The 23975-nt window shown below is 45.8% G+C and overlaps 1 protein-coding gene across 1 annotated transcript in view; it reads right to left on the reverse strand.

Annotated features, from left to right (window-relative positions):
• Bfsp2 (beaded filament structural protein 2) overlaps positions 1 to 23975 on the reverse strand; it is a 56073-nt gene that overhangs the window by 19609 nt on the left and 12489 nt on the right. The window contains exons 2-4 of the mRNA XM_028869914.2: positions 9275 to 9357; positions 6924 to 7080; positions 5661 to 5822 (exon numbers count right to left, since the gene is read on the reverse strand). Of these exons, the coding sequence (XP_028725747.1) occupies positions 5661 to 5822; positions 6924 to 7080; positions 9275 to 9357 (402 nt within the window). The remainder of the gene's footprint in view (positions 1 to 5660; positions 5823 to 6923; positions 7081 to 9274; positions 9358 to 23975) is intronic.

Raw genomic sequence — 23975 nt, forward strand, 5'->3', positions numbered from 1 at the left:
ATACACCAAAAAGGCAACCTTGACCTTCGCGTCAGTTGTTTCTCTCTTGTTCTGTCTCTCTGTCCTCAGTTTGCAAGTCAAGTGGCCTTGAGGCGACTGCTCTTTCTTTGGTTTGTGCGGTCTTCAACCCTGCTCCATGAAACCAGCCTCCTCTGCTCACTGAGACTCGCGCTGTTCTAGAGCTGAAGATAAAGGTGGCTGTACTAGGGACGTCACACTGCTGCAGGGAGATGCCTGATGTGGACCACTTGGAGGAGGAATGGTTGATTTTGTTCCTGGTGTCAGAGGGCCCGGCCCCACCACAAACGCAGAAACAGGGCTGCGGGGATTGCTGTCTGCAGTAAAGTGTTTACCCTGAAAGCATGAGGACTTTGCACCCAGAACCCACGTCAAGAACAAAGGCACCAACAAAGCCAGTGTGGTGGTGACACTTGTAATCCCTGTGCTAGGGAGGCAGAGGGAGAGGGGAACCCCTGGGGTTTGCTGGACTGCCTATAGTCTAATTACTGCATTCCAGGCCAATGAGAGACCCTGACCCAACAAACAAACAAACAAACCCCCAAACAAAAAACCCGACAAGGTAGATGGCATTCCTCAGATAGTTGAGCTTGTCCTCTTGATTATACACACACACACACACACACACATACACACACACACACACACACACATACACACACACATCTGTACACATACACACATATGTACACACATATACTTGTAGACACACATATCTGTATACACATATATCTGTATACACACACACACATGTGCACACCTATATATACACACACACCTATACACACACATGCACACCTGTACACACACACACACATATGTACACACACACCTGTAGACACACATATCTGTATACACACACACACACACCACACCCAAGACAACCAACAAGCACATACCAGAAAAAGCTGGGCCTCTAGTTGCGTCAGATGCTCATGGGCACCTGTCTTCCTCCCTCGGACCTTCAGTGTTTCATGGTCCAGCTCCCCACTGCCCGACTCTGCATCTCTGCCCGAAGCACTGGGAAGGTCACTTGGCCAGCAGATAGCTGAAGTCTCAATGTCCGCTGCAGCCCCCTTGCCTCCTTCCTCTGCAGTCTGCACCACTTCTCGGCATCCCTTTGAGCTTCTGCTCCAAACTCAGCTGCTCTCAAAGACAGCCTTTGTTGGTTCCCTTCTCCGCTTCCCCTTTACTGCTGCTCCCACCCCTGACTCACCCACTAATTCCAAATAAATCACCGCCACTCCAATATTTATCTCCAGATCAGCTTCTGGGGAAGCATAAACTAAGACATAAATTAATCATGTTAATTAATTCTCAGCCTCCTTGGGCCAAAAGGTAATTAAATGTGTGTTTTCCTTCCCTTTCTGAAGGCCTGTGGAAGCAGTGCTTAGCCTTCCCACTTGGCTCTGCTGCCAAGTAGCAGACATGAGATGCTCAGGGCAGGCAAATGTCAACCCCCGAGGGGACAGGCACGGCCGACAGAGCTATTTATTGCAGGAATTCTGGCTGTCAGTTCGGATCTCTGTTGACAATCAGAGGAAATCACTCGTTCTGCAAATATTTTCTGAGTTCTGTGTCTCTGCAAGAGGCCCAGGCAGTACTAGCCAAATGAAAACAAGTGCTGTGTGTCTTCTGTGAGATGTGGCTTTCAGATCACTCTATCAAAACCACTAATGGGTCTGTTCAGAATTAATGTTTGAATTACTGTTGAGCTGATGATGATTAGCAGATGACGGGGTGAATGGTAATTGCTAGTTTTGTTGGGGGTTTTAATTTTCACACTAGGCAGGATTTATTTCCGATAACAATAATGACCCAGACCATTTTTAAAGATACAGTCACTCAGTGTGGTGTGCACTCCAGCAGTGCTCGGAGGGGAAGTCAGGCTGCAAACGGCTGGGCTTCCTGGGAATAGCTTTGGAAACAGAGCTAGGAAAGACAGCCAGCCAGGTGTGGTGGTGCACACCTGTACTCTTTTTTTTTTTTTTTTCTAATCTCCCATACTCTCTCTTCTCAGTGGTAACTAACTGTATCTTTTTTTCTTTTATTCTTCGGTCTTACATAACATCCTGATGGCAGTTTCCCCTTCCTTCACTCCTCCCAGTCCTCCTCCCACCCCCTCTCCAGATCCACTCCTCCCTTCAAAAAAAGAGCAGGCCCCCTAGGGATATCAAACAAACAGGCATAACAAGGTACAATAAGACTAGGCACCAACTCTCATATCAAGGTTGTATGAGGCAACCTAGTAGGAGGAAAAGGGTCCCAAGCTCAGGCAAAAGAGTCAGAGACAGCCCTAACTCCCACTGTTAGGAGTTCCCACAAGAACACCCAGCTACACAACTGTTTTCATTAGGGCTTCTGTTGCTGTGAAAAGACACCATGATCATAGCAACTCTTATAATGGAAAACATTTAATTGTGTGGCTTACAGTTTCAGAGGTCTAGTCCATTATCACCATGGCAGGACATGGAGGCATGCAGGCAGACATGGTGCTGGAGAAGGAGCTGAGAGTGAAGAAGGAGCTACATCTTGATCCCACAGGTAACAGGAAGTGGTCTGAGATACTGGATGTGGCTTGAGCATATAGGAGACCTCAAAGCCCACCCCCATGGTGACACACTTCCTCCAACAAAGCCATACCCACTGCAACAAACCACACCTCCCAATAGTGCCACTTCCTATTGAGCAATTACATCCAAACTACCACAACAACCACAACGTATATTCAGAGGAGCTCAGACCCATACAGGGTCCATGATTGTTGCTTGAGGCTCTGTAGGCCCCTAGGAGCCCTGCTTAGTTGATTCTGTGGATAGTGTTCTCATGGCACAGCTGTAATCTTAGCACATGGGAAAGCTGAAGCAGGAGAATGGGGAGATCATGTAGAGCCTGGGCTACACAGGGAGACCCTAACTCAAACAAGCAAATGGACCAGGTGGGTGTGGTGGTGCTCACCTGTCAGCCTGGCTCTTAGGAGGCAGAAGCAGAAGTATCAAGATTTCAAGGTTGGGACTGGAGAGATGGCTCAGTGGCTAAGAGTAATCACTGTTCTTGTAGAAGACCATGTGGGTTCCCAGCACCCACATGGTAGCTCATAACTGCCTGTCATTCCAGCATCAGGGGATCTGATGCCCTCTTCTGACGTTCACTGGCACTGCATGCATGTGGCACACATACATACACTCAGGCACACACACACACATACACATAAAATAAATAATTAAAAAAGAGTTCAGGGTCATCGTTGCCTACATATGGAGTTTGAGGTCTGCTTATAATATATGAGACTGTTTCAAAAGTTTAGAAGAAGAAGGAGGAGGAGGAGGAGGAGAAGGAGAAGGAGAAGGAGAAGAAGGAGAGGAAGAAAGAAGATGATGTTATAGAAGGAAGCTCTTTAGACTCGGAGCCAGCAGAGTTGTGCCTGGTGCTACCAATCAGCCGAGTGACCTTGGGGATTCACTTGCACTTTCTGGGTCTCAGTTTTCTCATCTCTTAAATACAATTCAGTACTTGAGAGAATGGTTTTAGATGGTCCCCAGGCCCCTTCAATATTCATACATCTCTTTAAAAAGAGGCAGATCTGCTCTCTGATTTGACTTCATTTTACTCGATGTAGTAATATCTCCCAACAGAAAGGGTAGGGGGTGGGGAACAGGAGTGGAGAAATAGGGGTGGGGTAAAAATGAACATTTGAGGGATGCAGAATTGGGGAAGATCATGCTGAAATGGTCCTGTTGGTCATTAGGGGCTTGAGGGATGGAGAATCAGGGAGAGGCAAGTGGCGAAGGGTCCTCCTTTTGTCTTTGGCAGCTCTTGGGATTGTCATGGCCTTCAAGGCTGAAGAAAGGTCACAACTGTCCAGAGAACTTTAAAAAATGACTTACTTTAGTATTTAAGTGTATCCACGAATGTGTGCATGTGTGCATGCACATGTGTGTACCTGTAGATGCAAATGCATCAGAGGCCAGAAGAGGATGCTGTATCTCCTGGAGCAGGAGTTACAGGTGATTGTGAGCTGTCTGCTATGGGTGCTAGGAACTAAACTCAGCTCCTCAGCAAGAGCAGTATGTGCTCTTAACCACAGCTCCATCTCTTCAGCCCCTGAGAACTTTTATTAATAATAATAAGAAAATCTCAAAGTCTTTCTGCTCCTTCTGATTTAATTGTTCTAGAGTGCACCATGGACACTGTTTCTGAGACAATCCTACTGTGCATTTGGCATGGAATTGACCAGCTGAGCACCAGCGGCGGCTGGCTTGTCTTTCCCAGTTCCTTCATATGTCCCTCCCTCTCCTTCTCGTTTCCAGGTCCCCAGGTGAGTGGCAGGGGCAGACCAGAAGGACAAGCCTTCTACTGTCTATTTTCTAGTAAGTCTTTTGTTATTTGTGAGGTTTCATACAACTTGGCTTTTTTCCCTCATTAATATGATTCAGGCTACTTAAAAAATTAACTTGCGAAATACTCAAAAGAAAAAAAAATAACATCTCCAAGTGTCAGGTAAGTCAGCTATTCAAAGGCAACCCGCTGCTGATGCCACTAACATGTTGGGCTAAGTTTTGTGGACACCCCTTGAGAACCGTGCTGTACTGTATATAGCAGGAGTTGGCAACTTAACAGCCAAGTCTAGTCCACTTTCTGTTTCTATAATTGGTTTTTTGAGATGGGTCTTAGAACTAGCTATAGGGATGAGGCTGGTCTTGAACTCACAGATATTCACTTGCCTCTGCCTCCCAAGTGCTTGGATCAAAAGCATGCCCAGCTATGAATAAAGTTTTATTGGAACACAGGAATGCTTGCTGCTATCTATTGTTTCTGGTTGCTTTTACACTACAGGGCAAAGATGAGGGGCCGCAACAGAAATCATCTGACTTCCCAAGTCTAAAGCACTTACTATTTAACAAACCCCTTTTTGTCAGTCCCTAGTACAGACCATTCTTTTCTTCCATTTTGCTTTCTACAGGCTTTCCCTGTGTCATTATAATTACTTCATAAGCATCCTTTCTAATAGCAGGTTTCATTGCACATAACATAGTCAGGTGATGGTGTAGTTTTTCTCTTACGGTAAGACATTTATGTATTTTTACCACCTTTTTATTTAACCCTTAAAATGCTTCAGGGAGTAGATTTAGATATAATCTCTCTCTCTCTCTCTCTCTCTTCTCTCTCTCTCTCTCTCTCTCTCTCTCTCCATCTACCCCTACTTCTCCTTTCCCTCTTTCTGCACTCTTTCGCTGAGCTGCATCCTTACCCCTTGTATTCCTAATGCTTTCTTTAAGGTGCTGTCCAGATTGTTCAGCTAGTGGGTAGCAGCAGCAGTAGCAGATAGGAGCATATAAACACTCTTGATACAGAAGATAAAATCCCTCTTCAAAGGCTGGATAGCAGCTTATACCTTATATCTTTGATGATGCAGTGGAGAATCCTTTACACATTTGCCAGAATTGAACATTGTCATTTTAAACATTTTCTTATTTCAGAGAGGCAAACAAGCATTATTACTTTAGTTTGCATTTCTCCTCTTTCTACGGGGACCAAGCTTGTCGCTAAAAGGCTGCTTTTCTTCTACATACTGGCTGCCTCCATCTTGCTTGGCCTCCTTCTTTCCAGGGCCCAGGGGAAGATGCTGGCCTGTCTCTTACCTTAGCTTGGAGCAAGGCTCCTGCTTCCGCTCGATTCTTTTCCACATCTCTCTCCCACTGAATTCGGATTGTCTCAAGGACATCGTCCAGACCAGTGCCCATGGGAACATCTGTTTGCTCCAGCTCAGACCCTGACAGCTGTTTGTATAGAACCTTCACATCCTGAAAACGACATTGGACACCTTAGGTAAGCTCCAGGGAGGAAAGAACAGATGTGAAAGTCTAGCCAGGAACAGCTGGCTCTGTGGGCACTACTCTGCCTCCATCTATCTATCTATCTATCTATCTATCTATCTATCTATCTATCTATCTATCTACCTACCTATCATCAATCAGTCAATGTGTTTGTTTATTTTGCACATCATGCATGGGCATCACAGAGACTGGCAAAGTCCCAGGTCTTCTAGGTGTAGGTATTGTTTTCTTTTCTGAAGGACGCATTTCTTAGATTTTCTCAAGCCCATTCCCATGCCCAAAGCAAAAAACTAAATAAACACATAATCAAAAGTAAGTATATAGATATAGTATAGTAACATACAGAAGTTTGGCACCAAGTCAGGATATACTAAAGGAGATTAAAGCTAACTCTGGAGTCTAAGGGGTTACTGCTGGGGCATGGTCTTCAGGAACTGAACCAGGAACAGGAAGGAGTGGGCGTATAGTCACTGTCCTCTTCAGGCTGGACACAGGAGGAACCTCCCAGTGCCAGCATGGTTCAGTGAGGTGTGATGCTCAGCGTGAAGCACCCTGGACCATGAGTCAGACAGTGATTTGTGTGCGGTGGCTTAGTGCTTCCTGCAGGTGGTGAGACCACATCCCTGCATCCCTCCAAGGTACCTTCTGGGCCTGTCACTTACAGATAGCGCCTTCTTTTGTTAATGAGTGTGTGGGAGCTAAAGTGTGGGTCTGTCTTTACAATTATTCAGTTTATCCTGTTCATGGAGTGTTGAAAAAAAATCAGAAATAGAACACTTTAGGAGACCCTCTCCTCATTTCCAAGTAGTTCTAAGAGTCACTTCTGATTATGGACGTTGCTTCCACATATGTATTGCCCTGTTCTTGAAGACACTCGAGTTTCAGACTTTTGCAGGAAGTAATCTGATCCATGGCAAAGACTATAAAGGCCTTTACTAGCATTTTCCTTGAGGGCCTGGGTGAGCAACACAGAGAAGTGTCTCCAACACCTGTGTTCAGAGGTCACAACCGCACAGGTGAGTGCCTTGCTTTGGGAGGGAGAAGCCTAGCACCCCCGGCCCCACCTACCTCTTCATAGCTCCGGGACAGGAAGCCCAGTTCTTCTTTCAGGCTTTCTATTTGATGCTCCAGATCCGTCTTTGTCAAATTAGCTTCATCAATGACTCTGTACAGAGAGCTTACTTCCTCTTCTGCTGCTTTCCTGAACGGCTGCTCATTTTCATATCTGCAGACAAAGGGACTTCATCAGCTTAGCTGGGTAGCCCCCGAAGGGGAAACAAACCGGACTGTAGCTATTACCCAGAGGCCCACATGTGACAGGCAGCGAATGCTCATGGTGTTCCAGTGACTTTGGGGCCACTGTTACTGTTATTGCTGCAGGAACATTAACATGAACACATTAGCAGCCAGCTTCTGGGAACACAGCTTCATGAGACCTTTGGAGCCGGGGTACTCTCAGGGGTTCTCCTCACAGAAAGGTAATACCACATCTCTGTCTCTATACTGAGCAGTCCTCCTCTTCATCCAAGGATCGTTTACCATCGTTGAAGACCTGCTAAGTATCAGACTGGGGATCCAGAAATGAATGCTATACTGCAATTCTTGACAGTGGCTGCAAACTCAAGTAGGTGGTGTAAAGGAGGGACCATGGCAAGGAGTGGGCACAGAGAGAGGTGGCAATGAATCCTATCAGAGTACATACTTCACTTAACCTACAGGAGGCGCTGCTGCTCAGGTCTGCCCATATCTATTGTGTAGCAAGGTGCTTTGGGCTTGTCCCTGCTCTCTCTAGCAGAAGGGAGAAGCATGGATTTATCTATCCAGAGATTTAAATGACAGATCAGTAGTAGAACACTTTCCTTGCTTGTGAGGGGCCTGAGTTGAATATCCACATCACAAACACACACAGCCAACCAACCAACGAAACAAACAAAACAACAAAAAGCACACAGCTTTTAAAACAATGAATATGTGTGTGGACATGCTTGTATCAAAACTGTCCATGTTGAGTTTCAACCCTCAGGCTTTCTTTCTAAGCACTACCTAACATCTTTGTTGATTTCTCGTGGTTCCCTTTCCTCACACCATGATGGTACCACTCAGCTGAACTTCCCAGTTGCCTCCATACATCCATGGAGGGCAAAATCCACATTTCTATTCCAGGAAGTACCTTCAGGTTTTAGAGTTATAAGTCTTCACTTTAAGATGTGTGTGTGTAAGCCGGGCGTGGTGGCGCACGCCTTTAATCCCAGCACTCGGGAGGCAGAGCCAGGCGGATCTCTGTGAGTTCGAGGCCAGCTGGCTACAAGTGAGCTCCAGGAAAGCGCAAAGCTACACAGAGAAACCTGTCTCGAAAAAACCAAAAAAAAAAAAAAAAAAAAAAAAAAAAGATGTGTGTGTGTGTGTGTGTGTGTGTGTGTGTGTGTGTGTGTGTTGGTGTGGTGGTGTGTGGAGGACACTGGGGATTGAACATGCCAAGCAAGCACTGTCTTCTGAACTGCATCCCCAACCCCTGTAATAAATTTCAATATTCAGAATCCCTAGGGACACATTTGTGACAGGTGATTTTGTCGAGGCCTCTACTTGTATGTTCTGGGTGCTGAGGAACTCATTCCCTCTCAAGGCCAATGGTCCACTTGTGGAAAGCTCTAATACTTGCTTATTTCTTCGTATAAAAGCTTAAACCTTTAGTCTTATAAAAAGGTGAGTTTGACTCTGGAAATACCCAAAGTCACTCGCTACTTTGGTAGTCCTACAAAGTATGTAAGTTGAGGGTTCAAGGCTGTCCTGGTCAACAGAGTGAAATACCATCTCAAAATAAGCCAAGCATGGTGAATCATGCCTCTAGTCACGACACTTGGCAGTTGAAGGTAGAAAGATCAGTTGTTCAAGGTTGTCCTTGGCTACGCAATGAGTTCAGTCCAACCTTAGCTCCATGAGACCTCATCTTAAATAACAACAAAACAAAACAAAAACTGAAGGAACCAAGCCAAACCAAACCAAAAAAAGGGCTGGCAAGATGGCTCAGTATGTAAAGAGGCTTGCTGCCAAGCCTGAGCACCTGAGTTCAATCCCTGGAAACTCCATAGTAGAAGGAGAAAAACCAGCTCTCACATGTTGTATTCTGACTTCCACATGTGTACCATGACAAATGTACACACACACACACACATACACACACCACTAATAATAATTTTTCTTTAAAAAGACCCTTTTCTAGAGCAAGTAACGCTGGGCACAGTCTTTGAGCCCCTAAGTCCTGATTTTTTGTGGCTGGGTTTTCCTAGAGTCCCTGTTGTCTCAGGCCACCTTTCTGCTGTGGTGGAAGGGACTGGTGTGTACTGTACTCTGGGGCAGCATTATCTGCAATGGTCTGGAGTCTGGGTCGGGAGGGAGGGACCCTTGCCGCAGAGCGTTACCTCTCTTTAAAGTCATCCGCGCCGGCTTGGGTCGTCTCCATCTGCAGCATAATCCGGGCATTTTCCAAGACAGCCTCTCCCACCTGGAACAGAGAGAAGGGGCTGCTTAGCAGTGGCTTGTGTGGGGCCCGCAGCTCTGGAGAAGGAGCTGAAGCTTCACAAAAGCTTGTCTTTCAGGATGAGTCTCCCTCTCTGAAGACAAGAAGGAGAAGGAGATAAGAAAGCATAAATCTGGGTGTCCTTCAGACATCTTAGAGTGAGACTTAGAGTAAGGTTTTTGGGATAAAATCGTGATTCAAAGATAGATGAGTTCATAGCCGCTGCCACAGCCTGGAGCTCTCAGTTCCTCCAGGAACGTGGTCTGGCTCCTGCACGGAAGTCTCACTGGCTTTGTGTCACAGGTCTCGTGTGTGTGTGTGTGTGTGTGTGTGTGTGTGTGTGTGTGTGTGTGTGTACATGCATATTCATATATAATACATACAAATGTATATACGGGTTCAAAGTTATTTTTAGGAATAGTTGTGAATAGGGCTGGAGAGATGGCTCAGCAGTTAAGAGCACTGGCTGCTCCTCCAGAGGACCAGAGTTTGATTTCTAGCACCGACGTGGTGGCTAAACAATGGTCTGTAACTCCAGACCCAGGGTATCTGACATCTTCTGGCCTCTGTGAGCACCGGACATGCGTGTGGTACACAGACATATAAGCAGGCAAAGCAACTATACACACACACACACACACACACACACACACACACACACACAAAATTAGTAAAAATAAATGAAAAGAATACTTTTTTTTTTTTTTTTGAGACAGGATCTTGCTGTATAGGGCAGGCTAGCCCCAAACCCACAATCTCCATCCCACTAGTCCTGGGATTGCAGACATGTTCCACCACACCTAGCCAAGAATTTTCATTTTTAGCTGGTAATGGTTGTGTATTTATAGAGAACAATCTGAGGCTTTAATATACACTTTACATTGTGGAATGATTATATCAAGCTAATTAGCATGCTCAGCATCACTGATCATCAGGGGAATGCAAATTAAAATCCCAGCAAGATCTCACCTCCTACCAGTAAGGTATATGTTATCAAGAAGATGAATGATAACAAGTTCTGGTAAGGATGGGAAACGGTTGCACCTCATTGTGGCAAGGTGAATTAATGCAGCCGTTATGGAAAGCTATGTGGAGGTTTCTCAAAGAATAAACAAAACCATAAAAACAACAATGAACCTCAAGGAGCTAAAAATAGAAGCAACCCCCCTATTATTAGCTAACTTTACACTACTGAGCATATAGGCTTCATTTATACACCCCTGGGCCTAGAGTTTCTAGATCTTTATTGCATGGGAGGTGAAAGACAGGAATAAGGTTAGAAGGTAAGAAATACATGGGCAAGGAGATGGTCTACTTCATCCACTTGCCAGTGTGCTCAAGGGCCAGGCTCAAGAAGAGTTCAGTCTTTGCTAGTGGGAGATTCAGTGAAATGAAACTAAATCTGATGGATGGTCAGACTGGGCCAAGGAGTATAATCATTGCTTCCCCCACAAATGGAACTTCGTGAATCGGAGAGATGGGCTGGCAGTTAAGAGTGTTTGTGGCTCTTCCAGAGGATCTGAGTTCTGTTTCCGAAAATCCAGTGTCTCACAACTGCCTGTAACTCCAGCACCAGGGTATCTGACGCCTTTTCTGGCCTCCTTGGGTACCTGAATCCACGTGGCACATCCACTCACATACACATCAGAATAAATCTTTTAAAAAAGACTTTCTCTCCTTAACCCACCTTTTCTTCTTCCACTGGTTTAAGAAGCCCTACCCACTCCCCCAGGCTGGGGTTTATACACTTTTTTTCCTTCAGTGCTGAACCTTGAACCCAGGGCCTTAGCATGCTAGGCAAGTGCTCTACCACTACGTATCTCCAGCTCGCTTTGTACATTTTATTTTGAGATAGGGTTCCCTAAGTTGTACGGGCTATCTTTGAATTTGTTCTCTAGCCCGAGAAGGCCTTGACATTGCAGTTCTCCTGCCGTGGAACCCTGAGTAGCCAGGATTACAGGTCTCTGTCATTTTTACTTTTGTGAGACAGGGTCCCCAAAAGTACACAGCCCCCACCAGCCTGGAACTCACTACGGGACCAGGCTGGCACTGAACTTTCTGCCTCTGCCTGAGTGCTGGTGTTACAGGCATGCACCACCATGTCCAGACTGGCTGACATGCTTCAAAACTTGTTGAATGAATGTATGAATAAATGAATGGTGTGATCACGGGTGACAGTTCTCAGTCATTCCCTGGATCTGGTTTGAAGGTTATTTCCAAGGAGCCATTAAGAAGGGAGTTTCCAAATGTTCCTGGGATTTTTTTTCCCTTCATGTCAGTTCTTGGGTTCAAGTTGTATCATCAGGCTTGGGTGGCAGGCATTTTTATGCACCAAGCCATCTCACTGGCTCTTTCCTTCTGTCTTCAGATTAGGTCTCACGATGTTGTCTAGGCTTGTCTTGAACTCACTGTACAGCTCGAACAGGCCTTGGACTTTTAATTTGCCTTGTTCAGTGTTTCGAATGTTTGAATGTGGAGCCTAGGGAATTGACAATCAAAATTCTTAAAATAGGTTTCTTGAAATTTTTGTATAATTAAGTTTATTTAAACAAGAAAAGGAAAAAGTCAAAGAAACAAAGCCAAGTATGTGTGGGTGTTTGTGCAAGTGTGTAAGCACGTGTGTGCGGTTTTTTTTTGTGTGTGTATAATTTGTGTCTGCATGTGTGTGTATATTTGTGCGTGTGCATGCATGCGTGTGTGTAGAGGGCAGGATACAGTTCTGCAAAAGTTCTGCAAAAGCAGAAAGAAGGTGGAACCATGGCTGCTTCAAGTCTTCCCAGGCAGTACTGACCCTGGACTTTGGGTACACAAGCTTATGATCTCCAAAGACTTTCTTCACTTTGCCCTGCTACAGTGCTATGGGGCACATGGCTTTGTGACATCTCCCATCTATTACAGATTCCAGATATTAATTAATACGAAGATGCTCAAAGCCACGCCCAAGGACACCAGGTAGAAAGGCAGAGTTCTCAGAGGTCAGACAAGGCCGGTCACCTTGATTTGGCTCCTCCACGGCCTTTGAGTTTTCATTCTGGGCTGAGAACGGGAGTAATTTGGATGCTGCCTGCCAGGCCGATATGGTGGCTGCATTCAAATCTCTATCCTTCGAGGCTGTGTGGGCCCCGGGCTGCGGGAGTCTGGAGGCCTTCCTGCTTTTTGCTGTTGTTTAGTAACAATCAAGGGTTTATTCCACCCTCAAGTAGAGGCTAATTATAGGCTCCGGCTTGCCAAAGTACAGCCTGCTGGCCATGCTTTCCCACTCCCGAACCAGACAGAGATCCTAAAATAAACTAAGTCTCCACTCTCACCACGGAGGGCCCTGCAGTACCCATCACCACCTTTCCTAACTGGGCAGAAACTCCATCTCTGGGGTTGGTGGTTCCTCGGCATCCCCAGCTTGGGAAAAAAATGAAAGGCCAGTTATGTGGTATGAGGAAGGCTGTGACCTTCACTGGGATTTAGTACAGACTCAGACCTGGTACGGTGGCCCAGAGGGGTCCTAAACAAAGGCAAAGCATGATGCCTGTAAGGGAAAACCTTCAGGAAACCTTCCTAGTTGAAGAAAGGAAGGGAAGAGGGAAGGGACGTTGTGTTTATTGACTGTCTAAGCCTGTGCTCTACAATGTGCCTGAGCCGGCTTGTCCTGACTGTGAGAGTGAATCAGTAAATATTTTAGAAGTTCTGTGAGGTGGTTGTTAAACACACCATCATGAAAAGTTAAATTATGTGAGCTTACAATTAAGTAATTTAAAAATAAAGGCAGCACATATTCAGAATAAAAAGGCAGTAGCCCCCACCCCCATGTTGTTCTGATATCATGTGATATCTGATTTTGAGGTTTTCTGCTTTGACTGTGTCTGGATGGTGGAAATGCCATACTGTGTGGTACCCCGAATCTCTTTTCAGGCCTGCATTTAGTGAGATGTTGATAGCTTGATACTGGTCAAGGTCAGGGCATTTACACCGAGGAAATTGGCAAACACTACAAACCACAGGATTTATTTTCAGGGAGACAATTGTTCACACTGATGATGCGCCACCTTGCATCCATGCTGGATACTCACAACTTCATTAAATGCTGTGGCACCTTTTAACACTCATTAATTCATTAAATGCTGTGGCACCCTTTTAAAACTCTTAACACATTCAGTTCACCGATGAGAATAACAGCATCAGAGAGCTGAAGTTGCCCCAAATCACACAGCTGGAAAGCAGCAGGGCCAGAATGCCATCCCAGGTCAGCATGACTCAAAGGTGTGTGTGTGTGTGTGTGTGTGTGTGTGTGTGTGTGTGTGTGTGTGTGTATTCTAATCTAAAAGAGTCATCCGAATTTAAAGGTCCTTCTGGACTGCTTTTTTCCATTTTTCCTGCCATGCAGACAGCCAGGACCCCTGGCTCCTCTTTGGGTTGCATCAAGAAGATAAAAAGATCTCTTTTCCACAGATTCTAAGATCGCTAGGCTAACCCCACTGACTCAATCATCTCTCCCTTCAATCCCCCCGCCCCAGGCTTCCTTCCAGATCCCCATGAGTGGATAAAGTCTGGGGGAAGAGCTATGGATGTGTGTACCCAGGGAACTTTGCTGCTGAGCATTTTCTCAGGAGAAGAAAGAGCATTTCTATTTTAAGCTATGAGAGATGTACATTAATTATCTAGTCCTCACTGATGTATGGCTGAAGAGGATGCAAATTAGCATTGCCTCTCTGATCAGCTTTCTTTCTAGGGGAGAAAGCAAAGAAAATACAAAGTGTCACGATGTACAGCCATTGGACGGATGCTATGTCCACAAGAAGAGCTACCCATGACCCTGGAACCATGAGACCTTACTCTCTGGGAGGAAACTGTAGAAGTTAATGAATAGTGGTCTTCAGTAGGCAGCCTGGCAGCTTGAGTGGGCAGTAGGCTCTGAGTGCTGGGAAGGCCACCAATGGGGAGTCTTCTTCTCCTGCCCTCCCTCTGACCTGAAATGCCACCATCACAGTTATTTTTTAATGCCAGGTCCCCTGCTAAGAGACTGCATGTGATGACTTGAATATATAATGTCCCCTACAGACTTAAGTGTTACAGTCTTGGTTCTTGGCTGGTGATCCTACTTTGGAAGGTATTAGAAATGTAAGGAGGTTGGAGCCTAGTATAGGAAGTGGCCCTCTGGGGTGTGTTCTGGGGCTGTATCTTATCCGTGTCTCTGCTTCCTGGCTGTCCTAGGTCAGCAGCTTTTCTTTCCATCACTGATGGTTCTGCCTTACAACAGCCCAGAAACAATGAAGATGCCTGACTGGACCAGAAGCCCTCAAACTGTGAACCAAAAAGAAACATTCCTTCCATTTACGTGATTTAGTCAGGTATTTTTGTTACAGCAGCTCAAGCCTGATTAACTCGCCCCATCAGAGCAGGGTCAGTAGGAACTGATTGTGGGATCGGGTGGTCATGAGGGTAAGGGACTCAGGACTTGTAAGTACTGATGGAGGGAGAAACGAGATCCTTTCAGAGGGGACATCTTGGATGAGTTTCAGGGATGGGCCGTGAGAGGCTGTGGGGGGTTATAGAAAAAGTTCCGAGGGGCTGAGGCAGAATGGAGAAGCAGGGACGGCTGTTGAGGGAGGGGTAGCTGTCAGAGGTTTTTTGTTTTTCTTCTGGCTCCCCTCATGGAGATGTTCTTAGGGTACCTTATTCAGTGGTTTTTCAAGAATGATCCCCGGCATCCCTAGGAGCTTAGGGAAATTCAAATGATCATCCCCCTCAATGTAAGAATCAGGATTTCTGAGGCTGGCTCACAAACGACTTGTGTTTTAACCATCCACCTCTCCCTCATGTGTTGAACAAATGCTTTGTACAAAGAGGAATCATGACCATCGTATAATGACTACCATTCATGGTCTACTCAGTCTGTGCCAGGCAGCCTGCTGGATAGAGGCTTACACACACACACACACACACACACACACACACACACACACACACACCTCGAGAATCAGCATTTTGTAGAGCTTTGCCTCCAGCATGCCCTTGCTCTTGTTCACATGGTTGCCTGGGACACCTGGAACACCTGCGATACCTCACAGCCCTGGCTGTCTAATAAATCCTACTCTATGTTTACTTCACACACGGCTTTCTCTGTATAACCTTATTTATTTTTGCCTTTGTCTCCTCTGCATATGATTATTGGTTACCCGAGGGCAGGTTCTGTGCATGTTGTTAGAGAATGAGCAGCTACTCTGGGAGATGAGGTTTAAGAGGCAAGCAAAGGCCACCTATGGAAGGAAGGCCTCAGAGACAATGGGAAGGGGTGGGGATTTTCCTGGGAAGTCATAGTAAGGTTTTTGAGCATGGTACCGATGTGATCTGGGTTATGAAGGAGGACTGTAAGAGATAGAGAGGATGCTGCACACTGGAGGAGGCTCTTGTACTTATGTGGGTCATTTATCTTCCTAATGATGAATGATGGTGGCATTGACAATGTTGGTTTGGGGGGGGTGAAGAGCAGAGAGGACAAAGTAGACACTTCTTGATGATGGAGTACTCCTTTTAGGCTGAGTTACTGGAGCCTGGGGTGAACCTTGCTGCCTCTGCTCCTCTGCTCCATCATCATTGTGTTTGAATCACTCCACCCTATTCAGTATCAAGAGCCTGTAGGTGACGACATTCTTCTTCTTACACCTAGCTCTTCTCCTCGCCATAGAGTAAGTAACACTAAGATTTGGTTTCCTCATCCACAGTAACACTTTCTCCCTGGGTTAGTTGTGAGAATTGAATGACTCAATGTGTGGAAAACACTCAGCAGCCAGCCTGGCACAGGGGGAGTATTCCACACCTGGCGGCCATTATTATCATTGTTAATTGTCTTTTGGACAAGGCAACTGTTCAATGAGTGTTGGATGAATTAGATTGGTTTGTGCATTCAGCCATTGCTCCCACTCCATCTGTTCTTTTAAACTCCTCCCCCCTTTTTTGTGCTGGGGATTGAACCCAGGGTCTCTTACGTGCTAGGCATTCACTCTGCCATGGAGCTACACTCTGGCCCCTTGCTTATGTCTTTTTTGAAAGCACAGGCAGTTGAATGAAGACTTCCATCTAGTGGCTTGATATATTTTTTTCTTACAGTTTCTCCTGTCTGTGGTCCTTGGAAAAACTCCAGTCTTGCTTACTCTGATGTTCTGGATTTGATCTCTTCCTGATGTTGCTTCACTGGGAACATAGTTATTAAAATAAATGGAGCTGGTGGTGGCAGGTGAGGATTGAACCATAATTGTGTTTTTTTAAAAAGGCAAAGACAAGCAGCATTTTAAAACAGGCCATCATGTGAGCCCAACAGTGCCATTAATGCTTTATTTAGAGTTAAAGATATTGGTGTCCCAGCAGCCAGAACTGTAGGCTTATAGAGGAGTTGGGCAAGAATGGACTCCTGGGAAATTAACTCAGTTGGCACAGTGATGAGAGATTCCCTTGGAAACATCTTCACTTTTATTTGACTTCAAGTAAGGGTGGATGCACAGCATGACTTGCTTCTAGTAATAAATGAACAAGAAGCCCAATATGTCCCTAGCACCCAGCCACGCTTTTCTTACCATCACATTGAAGACTGCCATCTTGCCAAGCCCCCACTCACGTGTGTCCCCTTGGCTTCCATGACACCACTCTCCTGACCTTCCTGGCATGCCAATTAATTCTCCCTTATCAGAGGTCTAAATGCAGCTGGTTCTCAGGGTTGGATCTTGGGGCTTCTTTTCATATGTAAGCAATCTCATCTATCCACAGAGATTTATATGAAATGAAATTGTGTGTGCTCCCAGTGTCCATTTATCTTTTATTTTACTTTTGAGATAAGATCTCACTATGTAGACCAGGCTGGCCTCACAGAGATTTGCCTGCCTCTGCCTCTTGAGTGCTGGGGCTAAAGGTGTGTGCCATCATGTCTAGCTGACTTCCACATTTACACCTTTAGTTCTGAAATTCTCTTTCAGCTCCAGCCATGCACATCTGCTTTCTCTTTATGTGGCGGTTGCACTGACATCTCAAACTTAACATCTTGACCTCTTACCTCCCACATCTAATCCAACATTAAGTCTGGCCCATTCTCCCTCTATGATGCCTCTCAGACCCAGCCGCCTGTCTATGTCTCTCCCCATGTCCCTTGTGCCCATCACTCTCGTGCCCTCCTATGCTAGCTCACCCAGCGTTTGCTCCTTCAGTGTGCTTTTATTTTGATGGTGGTGGTGGTGGCGATTGGGACTGAGTACAGACCTTAAACTTTCTTCCATTGTAGTCTACATTCTGCTTCCAGAGTGCTCTTAAAACCCCTGAAGGAGATCATGTCACCCTAACTCGACTGGATCAAACTCTTCAGAGGTGCCTCTTGTATCAGTGTCCTGGTTAGGGCTTCTATTGCTGTGATGAAACACCATGAGCAAAAGCAACATGGTGTGGAAAGGGTTCATTCCACTCACAGTTCCACATAACAGTGCATCATCAAAAGCAGTGAGGGCAGGAACTCAACCTGGAGGCAGGATGTAGAGGCCATGAGAGGGGTGGTTCTGCTCGCTGGCTTGCTCACATGACTTGCTCAGCCTGTTTTCTTATAGACCCCAGGACCACCGCCCAGTGGTGGCCCTTCTTCTGGGCCCTCTTACATCAATCACTAAATAGGTAAATGCCCTACAGGCTTTCCTACAGTGCTATACTATAGAGGCATTTTCTCAAGGCTCCTTCCTCTCCAATGACTCTAGCTTGTGTCAACTTGACACAAACGTAGCCAGCACAATTAGGCATAAAGCTTTGAGCCTAAGACAGCAGCCTTCAAGGCCCTATATGCTTGTCTGTGTTCCAATGGTTTACAGGTCCACTTACTCTGGAGTCTGGTTGTTCTGGATCACACTGGTCTATCTGGGTTCCACTGGTCTGTCTTTCTGGATCACACTGGTCTGTCTTTCTGGATCACACTGGTCTATCTGGGTTCCACTGGTCTGTCTTTCTGGATCACACTAGTCTTCCTGCCTCTGTCTGGATCTCTCCTCATCCTGACCACTTCACCGTGGGGAGAATTTCCTCTTCTCTGCTCATTCTCTGAATCATTTATTATGGATTTTGATGACTATCAAGGTTTTGTTTGGAGATAGAATCTTACTATGTAGCCCAGGCTAGCCTAGAACATGCATGCTCCCTGCCTTAGCCTGCAGAATGCTGGGATCACAGGTGTGCTCTTATCGGTGACTGCTTGCTGATTGACTAGGGAAACCCCCATTGTTGGCTGCATGGAGACTGACACAATAGACATCAGTTGAATTGACAAGCTGCCAGTACTCCTTTGTGGAGAAGCAAAGCTGGGGTAAGACTTTCTTCCTAGACTCAGAAACCTCAGAGGCCCCACCTGAGTCCAGCCTGAGAAGCACTTTGTTACTTCCTCATCTGGATGGCTCCAAAGACATCATGTCAAGACTCGGTGGCCTGGGGCACTCTGTTGGGTAGCCAGCTGAACTTCCTCTTACTGCTCATCTCTGCTCTCCAACCTCTGCCCCCTTCTACTTAACCAGATGCTCTCAGCCTTCCCAGTGCTGCGACCCTTTAATACAGTTTCTCATGCTGTGGTGACCCCAACAATAAACTTATCTTTGTTGCTACTTCATAGCTGTAATTTTGCCGTTAAGAATCGTACTGTAAATATCTGATATGCAGGACATGTGACCCTGGTGAAAGGGTCATTTGTGACCCACAAGTTGAGAAGCACTGTCCTAGAGTCTTCTGAGGTGTGCTCCTGAGAAGCCCTCCCTCTTTAGCCTGCTGTACAAGGCCCCTTATAACTCAACTTTGTTCATCTCCAGCTTTACCTCTTTTTATCGGGGACTGAACTATTTTTGGCTAGCTCACCTAGATTCCAGCTCTTGCCTCATTTTACTACCTAGAGATGTCACGGGCAAGCCTTAACCAGCCCTGCCTCCATACTGCCTTTTGCTAGGTGAGTTCCTGTCCATCCCTTAAAGCCAGCCCAGGCTGCCCTGGGCATCTCCACAATGGTCATGCCGTCGTGTATCCTTATCTTTTCCCATCTTTCTTCACCACTGGCCTCTGTGTCCCTCTACCTCTGTCTCTCATTCCCGCCTCAGCATCCAGTTTATTGCTAAGGTGACAGCCTTGGGCCTTCTTGCCTTGCTCTCTTGTTCTTTCTAACAACAATTCTAAAAAGCAAGCATATATATTATAGAAAATTTCAAATATATAATGATACAGTGATGTAGAGAGATGAGAATTATAACATCCCACGTGTTTCAACAGTTAAAACCCTATGTCTGATATAAAAATATCTGCTCTCATCAACTTCTGTCCTTACTTTAGAGATCATTATACATACCTCATTTAGAATATCTGTCAACATTTCATTAATCTTTGTTGTTTTCTTGTTCTTATATTTCAGTTTTTAAAACTGTCAGGATACCACATACAGTCAGGCATGATGGTACACACACTATGGTACACACACACATGGTGGTACACAGCACTTGGGAAGCTGAGGCAGGAGGATCACAAGTTTATGGTCAGCCAGGGCTACAGTAATGAGGCCTTGTCTTGAAACAAACCAAAAAACTCCAAAGGAGGAAAAACACCCATAAAAACTTCCCGAACATGTGGGCGTACATATACATGTGATTTTTAAAATTCAACAGCCCCAAAGGCTGTATAAAGTGGCATTCTCCTGCCTTAGTGCTCCACCCCCCCCCCATACCCCCTTCAGCAGTTTCTGCTCTTCTTTGGTTTAATGCCTATCCCATTCCTCCATCTTTTTGAATGTCATGATTTCTAGCCTCTAACATTGTGTTCTGACTTCCAGGCTGACTATCTTGTAGTGGGTAACCATTCCAGCTTTGATCTGGACGTTCCAACCCCCACTGAGGCTTCGGTAACTGTCACGCCTATAAGGCAGGGCCAAGAGAGGACCCTGAAGACCTGAGATCCGGATGCATGGGCTCTCTTGGTTCCTGGACCCTGGATGCTGGAGGTAGACCGAGCAGAGTTCTCCAGAGAACACCGCCAGACTGCGCTACACCTTTCCCTGACCCTGTAACCTATCCCTTCACTTGTAAGTTACCCCACAAAATAAACCTCCCTTTTAACTACGTGGAGTGGCCTTAATAATTTCACCAATACTATCTGGCTGTCACAGGCCACCTCCCTTTCTTTTTACTGACTGTATTGGTGATTATAAATATCTCCATTTCTTGTTGTATCAACTATGGACTGTTCCTTTCTCATATGCTCTCCCCCTCTTATAATCACAGATGTTTTATTTTCTAAGGTCAAAAGGCAGGACAAAAAAAAAAAAAAACCTTTTTAATCACCAGACGACTGTATTATGGGTGCCGTCATGAAATAGAGTTCCTTTCTGCTGAGAATTACGACGTCGGTACCCCTGGCTGTCAGACGCTTCAGGCAGATGGCCAACTTGTTGTCTTACTTCCCAGCTGAGCATCCTCAGCCTGCAAAATGCTTCCAGCTAGTTGGTTATTTTTCATGGTGCTCCCTCTCCAGGGCAGGCCAGCAAAATCTATGCTCAGCCATATGCCTTCCCACCGTGATTAAACCACTGTCCTAACATCAAATAGTGCCGTTTGACTTCTCTTCTTATGAAACAGGGCAGCTTTATCTCAGCAGTACCAGGTGCATGCTAATCCATCAGTAAATATCCAGTATATCAGTGAGTCAAGCATGTGAGACAGGGAGAAATCAGTTCACAAACACCAGGCCAAGGAGAGCAGTGAGAGGGGCGTATGAGTAAGGCAGATGTCTTCCTGATGGCTCTGGGAGGAAAATCTGTGAGGCCAGTTCAGAGGCACCCAGCAGTGCTACATGCCAGCTGTGGATTCTTCTTGTGTTCTGCCCATAGCAGGCCTAGAACTTTGCTATCAAGGGTCACATAATATGTATTTCAGGATTCATGGGTTGTGTGTCTTTGCTGCAATGGACAATCCCACCCCTCTTGGTGTGAAAGCAGTTGGAAATGATTAATACACAGATGGAAAGGACTAGATTTTAATAAAATGTGATTCACAGGGCTGGAGAGATGGCCTGATGGATAAAGTGCAGCATGAAGATCTAGGTTTGGATCCTAGAACTTATGTAAAAAAGCTGGGTATGGAAGACATATGCCTGGAGCTTGCCTACCAGCCAGCTTAGCCAGGACAGTGAGTTCTAGCTTCAGTGAGAGACCCTGTCTCAGAAAATAAGATAGAGAGTCACTGAGGTAGACACTGTAATGCTCAAGTCTGTATGTTGCTTGGCTAGGTTATAGTGCCGGGGTGTTTGATTGATCATTATTCTGAATGTTTCTACCAGGGTAATTTTAGGTACGATTAATATGACACGGTGATGGACATGGTGGCGCAGGCTTGTTATTCTAGCTACTTTGTGGGCTGAGACAGGAGGATTGCAAATTCAAGGCATGCTTGGACTATAGGATAAGTTCAAGGTCAGCTTGGGGATTTTAGTGAGACCCTGTCTTAAAATAAAAAGTAAGAAGAGGCTGGGGGAATAGCTTAGTGGCAGAGTACCCAAATAACATGTGCAAGGACCCAGGTTCAATCTCAGTATCAGCACAGTGATAGTAGTAATGATAACAATGATGTACTCAGTGGTACATATTATTATTATTGTTGTTGTTGTTATTTTTTTCAAGACAGGGTTTCTCTGTATAGTCTGGCTGGTCTAGAACTCACTCTGTACGCCACGCTGGCCTCTAACTCAGAGATCTACCTGCTTCTGCGTCTTAAGTGCTGGCATTAAAGGCATGTGCCATGACAGCCCAGTCATTATTATATATAATATATTAGCATGTGTAATATATAATATGTTATTATATATATATTATTTTATATATTGCTTCCTGTAATGTGAACGAGCCCCCTCCAGTCAGCTCTGTGATTGGATAAAACAGACACTAGCTTTCCCTGGAAAAACTGAACCCTGCCAACAGACATTGTGCAGATCGAACTGCAACTTCAGCTTTTCCCTGCACAAAGGGGTTTCAATTATATCTAAAACCTTTGAGTTTTGCTTAAAGTAAGGTGTGTCAAATTTAACATGAAGGGTTGACAAGCTGAGCATTGGGTACTATTTTTATATTGAAATATTTTGTAATTAAGAAAACATGAGTTGACATTAAACAAAGTCTACTAGGAAAAAAAAATAACTGGTTCAGTGGTCCACACATTACGGGGCTTACAACAGAGACTCTATCTGGGAAAGTGTGCTGGGATGGAAGTGGGAGCCACTGGAATGAACAGGTACAGAGGAGGGCGGGTTCCCAGGGTAGCAGTCACGAAGGTGGAATAGGGTTCGCTGCAGACCCAGGGAACAGTGGGTAAGGCCGCTGTGGAGACACAGGCACAGGAAGGCCCTGGAGATAAGGACACCGTCCACACTGCTTGCTTCTCCCAGAGTCCTTTCTGTTTGCTGAAAGGAAGCTATTTGGAAATGGCTGTTTCTAACTTTCCTCTGATGAGATTTCTCTCCTGGGTGTTTGCCTTGTCAGATGGATTTGTGCTCCTCAGAAATATGCTGGGGTCCAAGTTACCGGGCCTCCTTTTTGATTTCAGGTGTGGCTCTCAGAGCAGATCCTTTGTGTGCATACATGTACATGTATGTGCCTATATGTGCATGCATGTACATGGAGGACAATCTTGGATGTTGTTCCTTAGGAGCTCTCCATCTTATTTGTTGAGACAGGGTCTCTTATTGGGACCTGGAGCTCACCAGTTGGTCCAGGCTGCCTGGCCAGAGATACTTGTGTCTCCCCAGCTCTGGAATTGCAAGCATGCACTGGGGCTAGGCCAGGGAGATGGCTCTGCAGTTAAAAGTGCTGCCAGGCAAGCCTGATGACCTGAGTTTGGTACACATAAAATGCCATGTGCGGCCGGGCGGTGGTGGTGCACGCCTTTAATCCCAGCACTCGGGAGGCAGAGCCAGGCGGATCTCTGTGAGTTCAAGGCCAGCCTGGGCTACCAAGTGAGTTCCAGGAAAGGCACAAAGCTACATAGAGAAACCCTGTCTTGGAAAAAAAAAAAAAAAAAAAAAAGCCACGCGCATCATCATGTCTGGTTATCATGTGGTTTTTAGTTACAAGTGATCAGAAAAATCATGACATCACTTAGATTTCCACTCAGTATTAGGGACAGTGTCTGTCTTCCACTGAGTGGGTTAAAAAGGATCCAGGGAGAGGTGCTCGTGTTTTGACCATACCTCTCGAGTCCCTCCTGGTCTGTATACAGCTGACATCTGTCACATGCCCAGCACTGTGCTGACACGTCACAATGTGGCTGGACCAGTGTGTGGATGTGTTGATTCATCATTCTTCCTGGACTCCAGGGCCCAGGGTCTAAGACTCCGGCTCTTTAATATTGAAATTCTCATAGTGCCTGGTACATGGCAGGCTGCATTCAAAGCCCCAGAAATGAACAGAATAAAAGGGAAACCGTGACAGCCCCATAGCAACTACCGCGATAAATGCTGCACTGTCAGGCTGCCGCGAGGAAGGAGGCAGGGCGGTGCAAGCCACCATCGTGAAAGGTTCTGTGCTTACGTGTGACACTAATTACACCCGCAGGCTGAGAAGTGGTAGT

Source organism: Peromyscus leucopus, chromosome 7 (genome assembly GCF_004664715.2).
Source record: "Peromyscus leucopus breed LL Stock chromosome 7, UCI_PerLeu_2.1, whole genome shotgun sequence".
In the NCBI taxonomy this organism is placed as follows: domain Eukaryota; kingdom Metazoa; phylum Chordata; class Mammalia; order Rodentia; family Cricetidae; genus Peromyscus; species Peromyscus leucopus.